Source organism: Egretta garzetta, unplaced genomic scaffold (genome assembly GCF_000687185.1).
Source record: "Egretta garzetta isolate BGI_Z169 unplaced genomic scaffold, ASM68718v1 scaffold172, whole genome shotgun sequence".
NCBI lineage: Eukaryota > Metazoa > Chordata > Aves > Pelecaniformes > Ardeidae > Egretta > Egretta garzetta.
Genome location: NW_009258951.1, coordinates 3,470,499 through 3,490,379, shown reverse-complemented (window position 1 = coordinate 3,490,379; position 19,881 = coordinate 3,470,499). Strand labels below are relative to the sequence as shown.

At 42.6% G+C, this 19,881-nt stretch overlaps 1 protein-coding gene across 2 annotated transcripts in view; it reads left to right on the top strand.

Moving 5' to 3' along the window:
• Nucleotides 1-19,881, top strand: part of VEPH1 (ventricular zone expressed PH domain containing 1) — an 86,243-nt gene that overhangs the window by 19,965 nt on the left and 46,397 nt on the right. For both annotated transcript variants that reach the window (XM_009634431.1, XM_009634430.1), the window contains exons 4-7: nucleotides 1,752-1,918; nucleotides 3,149-3,151; nucleotides 3,379-3,585; nucleotides 13,068-13,288. In XM_009634431.1, coding sequence (XP_009632726.1) covers nucleotides 1,752-1,918; nucleotides 3,149-3,151; nucleotides 3,379-3,585; nucleotides 13,068-13,288 — 598 coding nt within the window. The remainder of the gene's footprint in view (nucleotides 1-1,751; nucleotides 1,919-3,148; nucleotides 3,152-3,378; nucleotides 3,586-13,067; nucleotides 13,289-19,881) is intronic.

Sequence of the window (19,881 nt, the reverse complement as noted above, 5' to 3'; positions counted from 1 at the left end):
GGGCTCTGAGCAACCTGATCTAGTTAGCAGTGTCCCTGCTCCTGCAGGGGGGTTGGACTAGATGACCTCTAGGGGTCCCTTCCAACCCAAAACATTCTATGATTCTATGATTCTATGAAGAAAAAAATTTTTAGTGTATTCGGTTACAAAATTGTTCAATTTCAAACTCAAATGTGAGTCGAGAAAAGTCCAAGCAAATACATCCTCTCACCATTGTAGTTCTAACTTTGGGTGAATTGGTGCTTTGCATGAATCCCGTGGTACATTAGTGACAAATTTTTAAAAAAAAAAAAAAAAAAAAAGTCACTTTTTTTTTTTACAGACTCGCCTGTAACATCAGGAAGAAATTTGCACAAAGAATGTGGCTACAAAATGGCCAGAACTGAACAGCTTGCTAATCTGTTTAGGGTAATTAATCAGCAAATATCTTGCCTTTGCAACTGGCCTTTGTGCTTTGTATCTAGAACAAAACAAGACAGACGTTTGCTGTGTCTATGGGAGTAGAGGTGGGGTCTGAACCTTGCCTTCAGGACGGCAGTGGTTGTACGGAGGGCTCAGAGCTGCCTTCAAGGAGAAGCAGCAATTCTTCAAGCAGAATAAATGCTTCAGGATAGGATGCAGAAGTGTGGCTGGTTGAATAGCGTGGAGGCACTCCTCCGAAGCATAAGGACCCCTTGGGGATCATTACAAGCTGTTCCACTAAAAGTTGTCTGAACCTGCAATGAATTACTTGTTAGTTACTTGGCTCAGAGGTGATGTTGCAAGACCTAACGGTGTCTTGGGGTGCATTTTCTGTATCTGGCAAGAGCATGATGTGGTCCAGTCTGACCCATATATCCTTTTGCTGCCATCCATGAAGCGACCTGCTTATCTTCCAAAATTGTAAGGCTCAGATTTAAATGGGAGAAAAAGCAGCAGGCCAGAGTGCTAGTTCCTATTGGAAATCAAATCCAAAAAGACCTTAAGGACTTTCAAGGGTTTACAAAAAGGAGCCATACTTCATTGCAATAGGCAGATGTTTTCCATATGTTGTTCAAGTGAAACTTAAATATATTGAGGCAGGCATGTACAGCAATGTGAAGTTATATATTTTGGTATGAGCCTGGGCTTCAAATTGAATTATGCACAGACATCTTAAGAAAATGTGCGAGAGAGGGTTTTGCATATCTTTGTCTGTCTGCAGTTGACTCTCTCTGGCTCCTTTCTATTCCTGGAAATGGCATCCTTAACTATTTATGTGCAAATTTACTGTCATGCACATTTAGTTCTCTTAATAACCAACTATTCTTTCCATATGCTACTTATTTAAGTCAAAGTCTGAATCTCGACAAAGGAGAAATATAGTTTTTATGTGCTTTCTAGCCTTCTTTTTATTTTTTTGTTTTGCTTAATTTATATCACACTTAGTTTGCTCCAGCACTCAACAGAGTACCATCCAAATTTGAAAGCTCTTTAAGCAGACCACTCATGATATTGTACTTGAGAATGAAAATTATAATTAATAGGATTTTCATTTTTTTTTACACCTACGTTATTACACCCGCAACGATTCATTCTATTTAGGTTATTTATTTGTCTTCTTGGCCCAGCCTATATTTTTTTCTATAGTGTGTTTTATGCCTCCCTGGGTTTGTACTGAAGATTCTTAAAAATGGATGTCTCCAGGTGCATGCTGATTTTCTAGGGCTCTCTGCAGCTGTAGGGTACCAATTGACACTAAGTCGCTGGCCTCTCCTTTGCTCTGTTCTCAGGGAACTCGATGCTGTTGCGTGTCCTGCCTGCTCTGTACGAGAAGCAACCGCAGCCGATAAACCTGCATCTGAGGGAGCTGGTGGCGCTGATGGCTCAGCTGGATCAAGCTGAAAAACACCACCTCCTCAGGCTCTTCCAGATCGTGGCTAGGAAAAAAGAACTAGGGGTAAAACTGTGTTTGGAAGATCTTACTGCTGCACCTCCTTTTGGAGAAGTTTATTTGTTTTAGATGACTTGGCAAGGTCTGTCTCTTAGATGCTCTCCGAACAGTGAGGAGTCCCATGACATGCACGACAGTGCTTTCCTACATTACTTCCCCGTGAATTCTTTAATTTCATTCCAAATTCTCCATCTAATCTTAAAGAGAACATAACAATGACTCTGCTGGACCAAAATGTTTGTGTTAAAACAGTTTTCTACTTTTTTGGCTCTTCCTCTGTCAGCTGAGTATGAATTCCCATAACTATGTTTCCCTTAGAATATATGAACTGTATTAAATTATGTATCAAGGAAAATCCAAATGAGTTAGGAATTGATTAGGCATGAGATAGAGATAGGTTAACTAAGGCAAAATATGCTTTGGAAATTGCATGTCATTGACAGCACTCAGTGCATTAGAACAAGGCACAAAACTACCTGCTTTGTGAATGTATGAAATTAATAAAATCTTTGGAAAAGAAGAATCAACAATAGTTAGTGTCTTTCCCCAGGTAGCCAAGGAAACTTTATCGTAATACACAGTCCCTGGTGAAGTAGAGCTGCTTTGGGAAGCAAGGGACTTGGCAGCTGGAGGGGGCCAGGGGGCACTGCTGCCTGTTGTGGGGCTCCACGCGTGCCTGAAGTTGCTTTGTATTATTGTGATTACTATTGTTATCATTTATTACTATTAACAATTTATTCAGCCACCCACCTGCAGTATTTTGCTGGAGCAATAGGTATTGACTTGCTAAAAGGGATAATCCACAAAAAAATAACAGAATAATGGGTCACTTTATGCCCTGTTTCTGTGTTGAAACGTATTTTACACAGATGCAATGGTTTCACTGACTCAGAGTTGTATTAGCGTACATGTGTTTATATGAAAAATAATCATTCAGTAGATAGTTGTATACACTGTGTCCTGTTTGTGAGATGGTTTTAAGGACTACACCCTCAGCCTCTTGAAAATTGTGTTGTTACAAGACAACTTGCCTACAGCATTTTTTTTGTGCAATGAGGATCTTGCCTCTTATTTTTACCTCTGTTCCAGCTATTAACCTTGTCATGTTATTTAGTTTCCGGTGGAAACAAAAAATTTCTACTAGTACTTTAATTTACTCTATCATTGGGGAAGGCTAAGTCTGTTTTAATCAAAAAAGTATAGGACTGGCCCAGAGCAAGGGAAATATTTGGTGAGGTGGTTTTTTGTCTTTTGGGGCATTTCCTTACTTCCATATGCATAACTACAATATCTCGAGGCTACAGCTTACCCTTATTCCATATGTTGAGCTGAACTTCGATTGACCTCAGCAATAGCTCTGTGCAAAGGTCAGCAAGGGTGGAAAACTATTTTACTAAATCAAAGTCTAGTGTTTTATTTTTATCACTCCAGTGTGCAATATCTCTTTTGGTTATATGTATTCACAGTTAAAAATATATTCACAATTTGTCTTTGGACACCTGAGAGACCCCAACCATAGCGACATTATTCTAAACATACTTACAGAAATATCCAGCTATGAACCAACAGCCTTAGCCACTTTTCTTCCGATGCTGAAAGAAATTGGTGAGAGTCTTCCAAGTTTGATTGGGCAAACAGCAAAGATCTTTGGAGCTGTTGGACATATTGATGAGGTAAGTTTAAAAACAACAGAAGTTGGTTGGTCGGTGTTTAGGTTGGGTTGGTTTTTGGTTTGTGGTTTTTTTGGGTTTGGTTTTTTTTTTTTTTTTTCCATAAAGAGAGTGCGGCCAAGTGAACATTGTGTGTGTGGTAAAAAGGATTTGAGTGTGGTGGAAAGTAATTTTAGCTTTAAAGGTAAAGTTACCACATCAAACTCCTTGCCTCTCCTTTTAATTTCCTTCCACCATTGCCTCCACCGCTTTTTACAGGTCTTTTTCCTCCTTTCCTTGTCAAGCTCTTCCAGGGACTTGGAAGCTGAATGGTGATTCTGCCTACACCTCTGTCCAACTCAGATTATGATTCTGAGCTGGTCAAAAGTAGTTACATAAATTCCTAAATACACTAAGAAATTTCCCTTCGAATTAGAAAAATACCCCAAAAAACAAACTAGCCAAAAATCTCAGGTCCCCTTAGTCCCACCCAAAGCCCTTGTCTTCTCCAACAGGTGGAAAGACAGACATTTAAAAGGTATGGTAAGTGACCTTTTGTCCTTTTGGTCCCTCAAGTTAATCAAATATGGGTATGGGTTTGTCTTGTCTTTTGGGTTTGGTTTTTTTTTTTTTTTTGTCCCTAAATATTGTATAAAGTAATACATCTAAGTATTCCTTTCTTCACAAGTAACCAGGCTGCCCTACCAGAACATGTTCCTGGTCATAAGACCTTGATAGGTCTAGACCATAATACCAGTATGGCTAGGAGAGCAAGTACCACAAAAATCAGATGTGGTATTCTAGTGCCTGAGACTGCCCTTCAATCTTCTACTCAAGGAACAGTCACATAGTAAAGGGGCTCTGCAGAAATGGGGTTCAGGTTAGTGGGAAAGAAAGAAACTTTCTAGAAGACATTAGTGAGCATGAAAAAGATAAATATTTAAATTCTCATAACTGTAAATATATATAAAAATTATTATTTTTGTTATATGCACATGTATGTTCTGTTTATATAAATTGTCTTTTTACGGAATGGCTAAAACACCTATTTGATAAAAGCATATAATTGTCATTATTCCAAGGGCTTAGCTAAGTTACGTTGCAATGTACCTGTATGTGCAATGAAAGGCAGAGGAAAAGGAAAACATATTTTGCACACCCTTTGTATGATATCGTACAGGAATGTGGTAATTGTGCAGTGAAATATGGACTTCCTCGTATAGTGTAATCCAGGTATTTTGGCTTTGTAGCCATAGTTGATTGGATACTTCAGATGAATGTCTTTATAATGAAAACACTCAGTGGTGATGCTGGGCTCAAGCCTCATCACAAGAACATCTTGGTTTGGGATCTGACTCAATGGGAACATTATGTCTAAAAAGGATTTACAGTGACAAGCTCCTAAAAAATTATGGGAGTTTTATGGCAACATAATGAATTTGCACTGAAGTTTTTGCTTTAGTTATAAATGTGCGGTCTGGATGTGGGAGAGACATTCACCTAATCCAGGTGCCATGAACAGACTCAAACACACAGCGTGTACAGAAAGAGTCAGGCAGCAATCAGGTCCCAGAGCCCTCTGCCCTCCCCAAAATACCAGCTCCCATGAGCGGCCCAAAGACCCCTGCATCCCCAGCAGTGAGGTATGCTGCTCATGAAGATCTGATGTTAGCCCTGTCCCGCTGGGACTGGGAAATGCCTTAGACCCCAACGAGATTCATCTGACCCTGCTGCTATCCCCAGATCCTAAAAATGCAGCCTGGAGGAGATTATGACCATGCACTCGTAAACTACCTGATTGCTCAAGACCTTGGGTGTCCTGAGGACACCAAACTGGTTAGACTTACTTGTAACACATCATGATTTTTAACGAGATTTTATTTTCATTCCCTTGTATGAACTTATGTGTCTTTCACCACTGCTGATAGACATTTTCTTTCTGCCTCAAATCACGATTCTGTAAAGGTAAAAATAATATTCTGCTGAACTCAAAATGTTTCTGGTAAATAATTCAAATTTTTATGGCTGTGACAAAACTCAATTATAAAACAGAAAATGAATGGTCTGTAATAAATCTAACCATTTGCTGAAGTGTGGCACTGATGCCTGCCATACAGTAACCTGGATAATTTATTTCAGCAAAGAGCTGAATCCTGCAGTTTCCATGTCCTTTCAGTGATCCTTGAGGCAAAATTTGCACTAAGTAAACTGGAGTTTGTCTGCATAAAGGTGAGAGATTTCACTGTAGGTTTTGCCTTTCTGCATCAGAGTTTTTGGTTGTCCTTCCTTTGACTCTGCTGTAGGCCGGTTTGGAGGGAGGAGGGGAGAAAAGTTGAGTTGTTCTGCTGTGTGGGGGAAAATTCTCCACATATTCATCTTTCACTTTTAAGATGACAGTTCTTCTGTTTACTTGTTTAGATACAGATAATGATGTGCTCGCATCAACAATAGTGGTCACTGGAGAATCTCCAGAGAGGCTTTTGTCTCCAGAGAGAATAGTTTCTTTTGGCTCCTAACCAAGTTAGTCCCTTAAATCTCAGGAGTGGGCATCGTTGGAGGGTTAGGCTCTGCACCCTGTACCACAGCTCGCCGGCAGCTGTCGGTGCATTTGGGCAACAGCTCTGCTGGATGAAGGATTGGCAGTGCAACTCAATGGTGCAGGCACGTCAGGCAAAGCCATCACAGGGCTTTAGGGTGTGTTATGCCCCGTTACGTGTCGCTGAAGGTAAAACAAAACACTTGAGAAATGCAGGGAATTTTAAGTGGAAATTTTCCTTTGCACAACCTTTTTAGTAATTCAGAATTGTTGTCCAAGTCTTATTTCACTTGTTGCAATAAGGCCAATCCTTTCTCCTTTGGCACTTGTCTGTTGGCTGGGCGACGGGTGTCTGATTGCTGTGGGTACAGCACAGGAAGACACTACACTTGCTAGTTCTGCTGATCTTGAGCTTTATATTAGTTTAAAATGCAATTTATCTTGTAAGAATCAGAAACAGATTTGGTTTGGCTTTGTAAATCTCATTTCTGTTGCAGGGGGTGGGGGAAGAAGTCAAAAGCACATTGAAGACTGTAAACCAAATGAAGTTTGTTGTTCTCTCCTTGTTTACATACATCACCCCAGCAGAATTTACCTTTATAAGAGCTGCAGCTGACCACATTTAGTTCTGTGTTTAGTACTTAAGAATCAACATTTCCTAGAAGCTTCACAGCATATAACTAGCTAATCCTCAAATGAGCACAGCTGGGATCAGAATTTAAGGATTTAATTTGGATTCTGTATTTTAGCGTGTTGAACCAGCTCTTCCCATGTGAGTGTCTCTGAGGCCCCTTTTCTGATCTGTTCTGCTACTTAGAAGGGACTGAACTTATTTTGCCTTTTGTTGTTGTTATTGTTTTATACCAATGCCAAGAATAAGCAAGGAACCAACTGGACATGTTGTATTTCATGTATTGTTGGAAATTATTGACTACAGTAAAGTTTACAAAGAAATAATTTGCAGAACATTTTCTCCTTATATTTTTTAATCTGTTGGTTTGTGCAGATACACGTAGCTACCAAGTGTTACACATGCAGCCTGGGCAAGCTTGCATTGAATGATCTCCAATCTCTTGTAAGTGTCGAGTAACTGGCATCATGTCCCATGTCATATGTTTTATTTTTCTAAGAAGCTGCTGACTTAGCAGCAGACTGCATTCCAGCCCGCTCTGCCGCCACGACTGCTGCGTGTTTGGAGGGATGGCACGCTTTTCATTTGTTTGTAGTGGGCTCTGTTTTAGTGGCATTCGGGAGATCTTTCACTAGATACTCAAAAACATTGGTAAAAGCAACATGCAAAGGGTGGCAGAAGTAAACTTCCCAGCATGAGACAAATGGCTCCTCTCCTCTCTTGTTTTCTAAAAAATATCTGAATTATGGAAGATCTGCCCTGACTGAAATGTGCAGGTAACTACCAGTGACTTGATTTTGTTTCTACGATCACCTTTGAGCCATATCCATCCGTGAGGCTCCCGATGTCAGTGCCAGGCTTGCACAATGGTGTCATTTGGATGCAGGTTACACATGTTGAAACCTCACCACTGGATATTCTCTGGAGGTTGTCCCCATTCTGTCCTGTCTCCTCTGTGCTGGGCAGAGGAGCTGAGGTGGCAGAAAAAAGAGGCTCTTAACACTCAGGCTCGAGCCAGGGAGAACATCTTAGTGTGAAAACAAAGGCAAACTCTCCAGGTGAGGTCCAAGCACAATACACAGGAGCTTTGGAGCATCCTGAGGAGCAAGTAGGTGTCAGGCATCGTCTGCATTGCCATGGCTGCCCCAGCCCTGCCCATGAGCAGTCTAGCACTGCTGCTCTCTGCTGGAAGACCTGGTGCCTCCTGCCCTTTCCTGAGCGAGGAGCCATGCCTCTGTGTTGCTGGTGCTCCCAAAAGGTTTGGATGTACTTCTGGCAGTGCCAAGCTGCCAGGCCAGTTATTCCCTCTGGTAAAAATGGTGCAGAAAGAGCTTTAAAATGTGCTTGGTTGATGGCTGTCATTTCACGCTGGAGCCAAGGCTAGTTACCATTTTGGGTGCAAAACTTATGATAGAGTTGGGGGGGTGGGGAGGAAGGGAGGGAGCTTAAAGTTTCCTGGTTTGTCCCTCTGGAATCCTTTTGTTTCGTGGGGCTTTTGCTTCTTCTGTGATGCCCTTCATCACCTGGGCATCTTCACATAGCAAGCTCCCTCTCCCTTGACAGACTTTATAACTGATGGTCTTTCTCTCACCTTCTACTTGTGAGTTTTGTCTCTTTACCCTAAGGATTTTTTTATTTTATTTCAGGAGCCTTGAGTGCTTTGTGGCCCACAGTTTTGTGGGGGTATGAGGAGCTGCTTTGGCAGTACATTTGTTGGTCCACAATTGCCTGGGGTTGCATCAGACCAGATGTGGTGACTGAAGGGTCCTGTGGCTCTTGTGTGTTTAGTAACATGGTGCATCTCTCATAGTCCTTTTCCCTTGTAAGGGTTTTGTTTGTTTTACTCCGGCAAGTTAATTGTGCAGATTTTGTCCCCCCTCTTCGTGAGCCAAGAGACAGGTCATGTCTCTAGATGTTCCCATGCAGATCAGGCTTCTTGAAAGGAAAAAAAAAATGCTATGGATTTCACTGTTGTATGGGGCATCACTCACTGCAATGCAGACAATCAGCCCGCGATAAAATAAGCAGAAACACATCTGGCATCATAAAAGCTGGACCGATCTTAAAGGCTCAGTGCACAATGAGTGCACCCACAAGAAAGAATTAAAATAATACTCTGATCTGAGCGTAACTGATAAGTTGCAAAGCGTTACCATAACCAGATAATTTATTTAGGTCAGGTCCAAGTAGAAACGCTCAAGCAGCAAAATGGTCGCTGCAGACACATGCACTGCTGACGGTCTCGTCTCATAGCCTGCCATGGCAATGCCTTCCTGAAAACCTCTGTTGTCACTTCTCCCCATCCTCCTTTCCCTGTGACGGAGCCATGTTACAGATATGCTGCTGGTTCTTACTTATAGACATGAATCAGCATCAACATCCCCTTCCTGGCCAAGCAAAACAAGCGGGAAATGAAACGGCAATGGTAGGGTTGGAGTTTTATTCATTGACATTTTGTTTCACCAGGTGGTTTACTTGGGGAAAAGAGATGGCAAGGACTGAGGCTCGGCTCTTTATGGTATAGATTGCAGATAAGAGCAGAAAATCCTTTCTGCTGGCTTCTAGAAGCAACCTCTTGTGCTTTCACTGAACTGCACTCTCCACCTTGGCAGTTCAGACAGACCCCTGGAGAGATGAGAGGTTTGGCTGAAAAGAGATCCCTTTCTTTCAAAGGTTGCCCCCTTGTTTATACGCACCGCTTCTGTTGATGTCAGAGACAGTCTCATGGGTGAAGTTGAAATCAGAACTTGTCCCTTAACCATAAATCTGTGCAAAGCAAAACGCCACCTTGGGGCATAGGTCAATCGAACATTTTAATAAATTTTTTTTTTCAATAACTGTATGTTTTGAACCACCTGGAAATCGGAGTTACTTGTGAAAGCCTTGTGATCTCTTTTATAGTCTCCTGAGCCTGATTTTAAGATAAAGTGAAATACTTTGCCACGCCTCATTGCTTGTATTTTAGATCTTCACCTACTGGCAGATGTAATGCCATAAAATGCAAGGGATGCTTATGAAAAAATCCATGAATACATAAAATAAGCATTGTTAAAATAACAATGGGTTATGTATATCCAAACAGACTTTCTGAAAATTTTTGGATAAAAACTGTGGCAGGGATAATGACTGCTTTCATGTTGAGCTATTTTGCTGTATTTTTTTTTTTTTATAACAGTTACATATTATATTACTCAGTAGAGTTTATTGTTCTTTAACCTCACTCCAGGCGAGTAGCAGCATTTCAGCATGGCTGGAGACACTCCAGCTGGATCAAAGTGACATGAAAATGGTCAAAACTTCTCTTCCAGTTATGTCTACTGCACAGTTTGTTTAGGAAACAAAAATGTGTTTTAAATGTTAATTGAGCCTGTGTTTATCTCTTGGAGGGAGGATTGTCTTCCAAATAAACTAGTGAATATGTACCAAAAAGTCAACCTCTTTCAAGCCATTGAGAAAAAAGCTCATTCAGTCACACCATCCCAGCCCATCTGAGGACGTAGCTGTAGTTTTTCCCCATATGGCTGAAGGGAAGCAATTTGTCTGATACGCTTTTCTCATTTATCTTTGTCATGGCATGGTGTAGCAGGTCCTCTTTTGTTTGAAATAAGTTGACTTTTTCTTCAAAAAATGTCGTGCTTGTGATGCTTGGGCCATGTTCTGCTGAAGTCCCCCATGTATTTTTGTGGCCCAGCTGTACTTGGAATCAAACTTTCAGCATTTTTTTCTCTTCTATTTCGTGGTCCCAGAAGAGAAGCGGTAATAATGGTATTGCCCCGCATTTTGCAGATGTGTATGGTACGTGACTTCCCCTCCTTTTCTTCTGACCTTTGGGAAGAAGAGAATTTTTTATTTTCCTAAAGTACCTTTGCTTGTGTTTCAGCACAGGCTCTAAAAGCAAAACATCCCCCAATTTCTGTAAGAATCTGTTGAGTACCAAGTGGGTTGCACTGAGGTGGAGCTGCACCAGGTTACAGAATCACAGAATGGCAAGGGTTGGAAGGGACCTCAGGGGATCATCTAGTTCAACCTTCCTGCTAAAGCAGGTTCCCCTAGAGCATGTTGCACAGGGCATCATCCAGGCGGGCTTTGAATATCTCCAGAGAAGGAGACTCCACAACCCCCCCGGGCAGCCTGTTCCAGTGCTCTGTCACCCTCAGAGTAAAGAAGTTCTTCCTCATATTCAACTGAAACCTCTTATGTTTCCGTTTGTGCCCATTGCCCCTTGTCCTGTTGCTGGGCACCACTGCAAGGAGTCTGGCTCCATCCTCGTGACTTCCACCATTAAGATATTTGTATGTGTTGATGAGGTCCCCTCTCAGTCTTCTTCAGGCTGAACAAGCCCAACTCTCTCAGCCTTTCCCAGTGGAGGATCCGATATGAGAACCTGAGTTAGCTAACTGCCTCTTTCTCTGCTGCTTTTCCCACTTAGATATTTTTAGGATTGTACAACCTAATACATTTAGGACAATTATAACAAAACTGAAAAACCCTAATGCATCTCTTAATCTTTGGGGTTTCTGTTTCAGTATGCGAATTTGTACATGTACATACAGAAATATTTGGAACGGGAATTGTGTGCCCTCGCCAAGCAGAGATGATAAAGTATCTTTGGTAGAAAATATTTGCATGTTTAATATTATGATCTGAAACAGCCCCTTTAATCCTAATTTCTGGGGGATGTGATCTTGCTGATAAATTGGCGAGATCATATCCCCCTGAAAATTGGCTAGCAAAGCTTTGGCTTACAGAGGGCATATCAGACTTCAGTGCATTGGCAGTGATTGATACAGCTTCCAGCGAGCGCCTTATCGCGTGTGATGAGATCTTGAAACAAAATCTCATTTTAAACTTCTCTTTGTTGCAATGTTAGGCACAAGTCTAATCTGAGCATTGCTCCTAAATGAATTGCTGTGAAAGGAGAGAACCCCTGTGATTTACAAGGCACTTTAACCCCTTGCCATTAGCAGGAAGAGATGCTGATAGTCCCCCCGCTCTGGCCCACTGCACCTCGCTCCTCTGCCGACGCTGTGCCGGTGGAGTCCCGCTGAGTCTGAGTAGCACCAGTGATGACAGGCTCTTAGGTGACACTGCTAAATATAGCAAATCAGCAACACCCAACAGGTCCAGAAAGGAAGTCGCGACCGGGAAACATGTTATGGTCTGAAAAATAGATCTTTGGTCCTGGCAAAGTATTTGTAACAGCTAATGGCATACACAGAATTCTCTGCAGTTGCCTGGCGACCCTTGATTATTTGCAGTTATGGAGTGGAGAGTAACATGGACAAAGCACAAATCTGGACATTAGCCCATTAATACAATGAGGCTGTAATGAAGACACAAGACCGCAGTCAGTCATGGGTCATGCAATGCCACAAAGCAGTGCAGACCTGAGCCGCTGGGTCTGTTGGGCTGAGGTCTGCTGGCAGGTTCTGACATGTGGGGGTCAGCCTCTTCTCCCTGGTAACGGGCGATAGGACGAGGGGAAATGGTCTGAAGTTGCACTAGGGCAGGTTTAGGTTGGACATTAGGAAAAATTTCTTCACAGAAAGGGTTGTCAGGCTCTGGAATGGGCTGCTCAGGGAGGTGGTCGAGTCCCCATCCCTGGAGGTATTTAAAAGAAGGGTAGATGAGGTGCTTAGGGACATGGTTTAGTGGTGGGATGGAGTGCTAGGTTAACAGTTGGACTTGATGATCTTCAAGGTCTTTTCCAACCTAAATGATTCTATGATTCTATTCTATGTTTGTGTCTGTGCTAGTGCCTCTGCAAGCTCAACGTGCAACAGGTCAGGTATGGACATGAGGAGAAAGACCCTGGGGGAGAAGACCCTGTGAACTGGAGCAGTGTGCGTGAGCGCTTGGCCCCTTAAAAGAGAGTTTGCCTGCCACAAACAGCACATAATAAAGCAAAAAAAGGGTACAGAAACTGGGTATAGGTGTGTGAAGTAGCTTGGCCAGGCTCATAAGGCTCATCAAAGATGAAAGAGGAGATAGGTCTGCTGCTGGTGCTCTGATCACTGAGCTAGGCCGATCTACCACCCTAGAGCAATGCAAGGCCCTTCAAAGAGGTTTTAGGGACTCTGTCTCTAGGTTTGAGGAGGAGACTAGGTGTACTCATGTTAGGCCAGGTTGGGTAATACCAAGCGGAATAAATGTAATGCCAATAGCACACAAAAATAAACTCTGTTTTTGATGTAGTTGCCCTTTTGTTAGTTACCATGGGGTAGTCACTATTCCCTGATGACAGTGTTTTAATCAGCAGCACGCACACAAACCTCCCTTACACAAGCAAACAATGAATTAATTTATTTAAAACTGGTTTTATCTCCTTGTGTTGTGTAGGAGCGAGCCAGAATATGCCTGATGTATTTGGTGAACCAGCTGGCCAACATGGAGCACTCATTTCACCATATTCTGTTGCTGGAAATTAAGAGTCTCACTGACACCTTCTCGAGCATCTTGGGCACCCAGAGCAGAGATATCTACCGCATGAGTAACAGCTTCACTGCCATAGCCAAGCTCCTCGTCCGACAGCTAGAGAACGACAATGTGTGCGGAGCCAGGTAAAGCTAGTTTTTGTATGATAAAGCCCAACAGCCATCTCCATGGCTGTGTAAGGCAGTATAAATTTATATCAAATATATTCAAGTTGAGACGAATGAACAATCAGCTGCGAGAAAGATGTACTGCAGTTCCTATAAGTTGCTACGTTGCCATTTTCAAATCAATCTTGATATCCCTCTTGTATCATTGCGGTGTATACTCACTCAGCCATTGGATTGTGCAACTTACAGGGTCAGGTAAGCGCATAAAATAGTTTACAAACGCCTGATGGGCAACATCCCTACTTGTAGAAGTAACTTGAGGTATGCATTTCAAACACAAGCATAAGGATGATTGACAGTAAAGCAGAAATCTGTAGTTAAAGGGTCGCAGTAAGAGCTGTAGATGCACTGCAGACACCAGCTTCATGCTACCAGGCAGAATGATCTCTGAACAGCGTACAACAGAAATTGCGTCATTTGGCACTGAAGAATAAAGAAGCTATTCAAGTTTTAGCACTTAAAGAACAGGAATAAAGCCATGTCTCAGATAAGCAGACTAAGGGAATCTAAAAAAGCTTCAGTTAAAAATAAATTGGTGAAGTCAGGCTACGTAATTATCATTGGGTTTATTCGAGAAGATAACCAGTGAAGCTGGTGAGAACAATAACTGGCATAGCTCCCTGATAAAGGCTTGCTAAAAAAGTCTGGAAAAAAATTCTTAAGCTTGTATAAAAAGATGTGCTCGCTCAGCTTCTTTTAAGTGTGTATCCTAAGGTTACAGCATTAGGAGCGTTGCTGCATTTGTCGTGGTAAGAATAGAAGTGTTATATTTAAATATATGGTGGTAGTCATTTTTAATTAGGAGGAGACTTATAATTAGCATTGTATATACTGAAATAGGTCAAGAGGGCACAAAGGAATAGTAATTCCATGATAAAATTTAACACAGATGTCAGAAAACTCATAACCATGAAGGATAGCCTTGGAGACAGACTTGTGGAGTTGGAGCCAAAACACTGAGGTCATTTGAGAAAGAATTAATTGGTATCCTGGAGAGAGTTAAAAATGAAAAAGGAGAGGAACTCTGATATTGTCCCTCATTTTACAATGAGGCTGTAAGAAACATCCGAACTTCACCTGGTGGCAGAAACCTCTGCTGTATCGAGCCCTCGGCACTCATTCTATGAAAATTTTCATTCAAGACAGTGAGAAAGCCTAAGTGGAGATAGCAAAGTGGGCATGAAATGACATACGCATTTTCCAAGCTAGTCAAGTTCATCTGCGAAGAGGAGTATGCCAGGTATCCCTCTGTGAAGGGGACCAGGAAGATGCTGTGCTCTGGGAGCTGCAATGAAGCAGTGCAGGAGTTGAGGCTTCAGTAACAAAGCATAATAATTATCCATGCAGCCCACCATGCGCCTTCGTTTATGTTGGAAAAATTATTTTATTTGCTAAAACATTGTGGTATTCCTATTCCTTATCTTTTGCATCTATCACTAGAGCTGGTAAAAAACAAGAAAAGGTTTTCATGGAAATGTTGTTGCTGTGTTTCTCCATTTCTCTCAAAACCTCCCCTTTGTTAAGGACTTGCTTTACTGAGGAGTAGAGGCTTCTTCATCTGCGTGTGTGTGGTTACAGATGCAAAATACTACTTGGGTGGAGAGTCTGGGGGAGGAGAAGGGAGGAAATTACAGTATTTTTCAGTGGATTTTTCAGAAAATATCCTTATTTTCTTTCAGGAAAAAAAATCTACTGATTATACTGACCACAAAGGGAAAAGGCTTTGGATGGTTGCTTTTTTAAGTTGTATTTGCTTCTGAGTGACAAGTTTGAACACCGCCGTGCATATAAGTGAATGAAAATGTAATTCCTGTCTTTGGAGTATGGAAATTGTCACGGGGCCAGGGGGACGGACTCTGGAGGGCCATGTGTGGGGGCAGGCGATGCAAATGCACCCACCTTATCCCAGGGCTGCAGTGGAGCTGCTCAGAGTTTATTCTGGTTTAAGGCAGGGCAGAGTTTGGCCTTGCATCTGCAGTAGAAGGAACTTAAAATAGACGTTCCTCCACGCTGTTTGTTTTGTTGTTAGCAGTTTTTAACATTTCTGTGCATAGATTGCTGCTTTTACGAGACAGGACAGTCCCTGTGATGCAGCCCCTCTCACCATGATGCAGGTGTGAGCGTAGCCAGAAACGATGGGAAGGAAAAACTGTTCCAATTCTCCTCGGGGTAAGGAGTGGTGTCCCGGGACGTGTCTGCTGCAGCGGGGTCTCCCCGCACGCTGCTGTCTCAGGCCAGCGGCAGGGCCTGGAGCCTTTCTGCCAAACCGTTCTGAAGTTGTTCCTTATTCTCCATCTGCCACTTGATTATTTTTATTTTATTTTATTTTTTTCCTCCTTCATCTGCCTAATCCTCTGTAACCCCGGTTCCCTGTTGACTTGCAGCTGCCATCGTCTTACTACCTCAACGTGCCACTTGATTATTTTTATTTTATTTTATTTTATTTTTTTTCCTCCGTCATCTGCCTAATCCTCTGTAACCCTGGTTCCCTGTTGACTTTCAGCTGCCATCATCTTACTACCTCAATGTGGCTGTGAGAGATCGGAGTGAAACACGGATTTTTCAAAATTACAGTTTTTAGGTATTCTTTGAGTTTACATTTCAGGCCTGAATCAAACATAGTATCAGCTAGATTGGACAGGGAAAAGTACGAAGCAGTGGTTAAGGCTAAAATGAGAGTTCTCCACTCATTTAAGTGGAGTTTCTTCTGACTTGTACTAGTCTAAGTGGTGTCCAGGTGTCAAAATGGAAATACCCTCCTAACTCCAGAGCTTCTGCAGTTACTGAGCTGCAGTGTTTTTTAAAGAGCAGCAATCCAGGGTATTTATGCTGTGAAAGGAAAACAGGATTATAAAATGTGTGGCTGGATTATAACCGTTCCTTCCAGAATCATGTGTTTACATAAGGAGAAACTGATTTCTTCAGGGCGATGGCTGGCTTGGAGTTGTTTGACACACGGAATTTTACATGCAGTTAGTGGAGAGTATGATTAAAACCATGCGATGCTCTGTTGCCCCTTACTGTCACAAAATTGCAAGTTATTCAGTCTCAGAGGTGCTTTTTAAGAACGCATACCGAGTTTTAATGGACTGATCCAACGTAGAAGTATAGCATGGTCAATTAAAAGAAGGCAAGAAAGGAAAGAAAGGAAGAAAATTTAATGACTCTTCCAAACCCTCATTCTGGGTAAGAACTGAGCATAACGGGCTATACCAGTACTGCTCATTTGAGTGTAGTGCCTGGATGAAATTATCTTTTCTCCTTGAAGGAAAGGATAGGTCTAGCACATGGCATCACCATTCGCCACTCATTTGCCTTTCATTTTCTGCTGTATTTGTCCTTCTTTAAATCAACATTTGTAGCAGTGAAGAGAGCTGTAACAGCATCTAAGACTTTCTTATGTTGGTAAGGGTCTATGGTGTGGTTTAATTTGGTACCGAGAAGCCTGTCTGCCTGAATCGTGCCCAGCCCTTGCCCATCTGTGTCCTGCCTGGCCCCAGGGAGCAGCAGCCCTGCCAGGCAGCACGTGCCACTGCCTACTGCCCATGTCCCCCAGCACCAGCTTCCAAAATGTTTTGACCTCCCCCATGACAACTGCGAGTGCAGAGGCTGCGAGCCTGCTGCCTCTGAAGTGCCAGAGGATGCAGCCTCCAGCTTGCAGCAGCACCTCAGCCCTGAATGTTATCTAGCTGATGACATTTCTGTAATCCGTCCCTAGCAATATTTGGAAGCTCTTGATGGGCTTCCCAACTGTGAGCCGGAGGTTTTGAGATCGCTATCCACCCCTTGCCTTCTTCAAATCTGCACTTCCATCATATTTGAGGTGGTGATGATGTTCTGCACGTTGATGAACCACAAGGACCTGCACTTGATCCATTTGTGTTGCCTCCATCCACAGAACTGAAGCCCTGGAAACCATCCCATCTCAAGTGCATTTTTAGCAATTTCTATTTGTATATGCTCTCTTTCCCATTTTAAGCACCTGACTGGTGATGTTGATAGCAGTGCTGGTGGTCTGGAGAAATGCGCTTCAAATTAATGTATCACTCTTGACTCTCTGACCTGTATGTTTAGATCTCTTTCTACAAGAGAATTTAAAAGCAGTGAATCGATGAGCACTATCTTTGCAAGCCAGGTCCTTATGATCTCTGGATAGGTTTGTGCATCCTTTTCCTCTCAAAAACAGCCCAAGCTTTGGTGTAAGCTGATCCTGCTCCAGCAACCTCAGCAATGTACCGAATGTCTCTTGCCAAGATTTCAAACAATGGTTTATTTTACTCTTGCTGGAAGGGGAGGCCAGCAGGAAGGCCTGCCAGGCATCCCGTTGGGCGTGGGGTGGGGGCTTCATTGAACGTTTTGCTTAGGGTATGTGCTTTTGGCTTCATGGAAATTGGTGCGAGCGCAAAGCTCAAAGCACAGGAGAGCAAGTGGTGCCCTGGGGGCATGCCCAGGGCTGAGCCCTCCCTCCCACAGCGCTCGCCGTTGCTCTGAAATCCTGGGCACCAACAGGGCCAAAACCGAGGTGGTCGTTTGAGGAGCACCAGGCACCGATGAGCCCTGTATGCACCAACTTACTGCTGCTTTACCCATGGCAAATAGGATTTATTAATGTGTTCCCCTAGCAGAAGCATTTTCTATTTCCTTCACAAAGCCGTCAGAGCTCAACGGGAGAATACTGGACAAAAAGGTGCTGTTATAAAAGGCCATTTTTATTTCCAAACACTGTCAAGGCTTGCTGGTTTGGGTCTGTCATTCATAAACCCCATCAGTCCATCAATCCCCTCTCTGTAGCCAGAGGGCTTTATATGTATATACATATATAACAGACATTTTTCTCCGTGCTTAGTTCCCACAATGGGAGCAGTGTTGAGAGTTATGTTGGAGTGACAGCTTTCTAATAAATTAAATCTCGTCCCACATCTCCAGAAAGATTTGTTAGCAAAGGTCATACCAAGGTTCTTTATTGCAGAAGAATAATTTTTTTTCAAAGTGTTCTTCATTGTTAATATGAGATCTTGCCTAAATTAAAAACAAAACAAGACAAAACTTGCCAACTCCCTTGAGAAATATCCTGAGCTGCCTTTATCAAAACAAATGAAAAAGTGCATTTTGTGATGCTGTATTCCTGGTTGTGTTTTTTTTTTTTTTAAATATGCTTTGTTTCTACAATTGGTAATTTGCAGTATTGGGGAGGTTTTAATAGGCTTCCCGACTGTGAGCATGGCTTGTTGAGACTCCGCTGCTTTGAAAGTGCTGTGTTAAAACTCTCATTTGTGGCTTCCCATATCCGTATCTTGCAGATTTAGCTATTCAGATGTTTGCTTGTCAGGAAAAAAACAAAACAAAACAAACCAATGAAGAAATGGTCAGAAGAAAAATGAGCTTGTTTTAGAGCTGTGGGTAGAGTTTAAAAAATAAATACTGTCAAATACCCCTTAGTTCTCTAAGAGATTTCTGACTTTGTGCTGCTTTCATGATTATATGGCCCAGTTACTCCACAGTTGCAGGAGTAAGACGGGAACATAAAAATGCAGAAGGCACCCCCATGATGAAAAGGGGAAGGAGCAAGAGTGCTTTTGCCACAGTATGCTGGTGGTCCCCTGAGAAGTTCCGTCCGGCTGCCGCATAAAGGCCAAACAGCATCTTCAAGGGAGAGTCTGGATACCCAAGGTTTAGGTTTCTGGCGAATGGCCCAATATTTGGAGGAGCTGAGTCTCGCTGTGAGCTGCATAGGAACCCAGAAAACTCTGTTTTCGGAAGCCCTGTTTTGGGGAATCCAGCACTCAGACTGAAAACCTTAATCTAGGAAACCTGGTTTTGGGCATGAAGGTGGCTGTGCGTGGAGTGGGGTGGGACATCACCATGCAGTCCCCTTGCCCTGGGCTGGGATGGTGGATCTCTCATCCTGGGGCCCTCTGCAGGGCGTCCGCTGTGCCCTGGGGCTGTGGCTGGTGGCAATTACTGCCCCTGCGGCAGCGCTGCCGGGCCTTGAACAAAGGGAATGTTTTTCACTGGTCAGAGGATATTGTAATCACTAGAAAGCAAATTTTTACCAGCAGTATATTTGACAGCAGATTTTTTTTTTTTTTTTTTTTTTTTGTTCTTTAAGATTAAGAGCTTCCCTTCAATTTATTTTGAAGTTGTCTTCAAATTTTGCATTAAAAGGTTACAAATTCTAAGACTAACATAGTGGTCAAACTTAAAACAGCTTGTCCTGCAGTCCTACAAGTTCATTTTAACTCTTCATTTTCTCTCTCTTGCTGAACTTCAGTCATATTGCTTAGAACTTTTCCTGAGCCTGTTTCTGTCCATGTGCTGAGTTTTGAAAGATATTTTTCTTACTCATAGTACAATGATTTGGTAGGAACTGCATGTACTTTCGCCAAACCTTTAAAGCCACAGACTTCTATAAACTCCGCAATTAGCTCTACTTCATAGAATCATAGAATCATAGAATGTTTTGGGTTGGAAGGGACCCCTAGAGGTCATCTAGTCCAACCCCCCTGCAGGAGCAGGGACACCGCTAACTAGATCAGGCTGCTCAGAGCCCC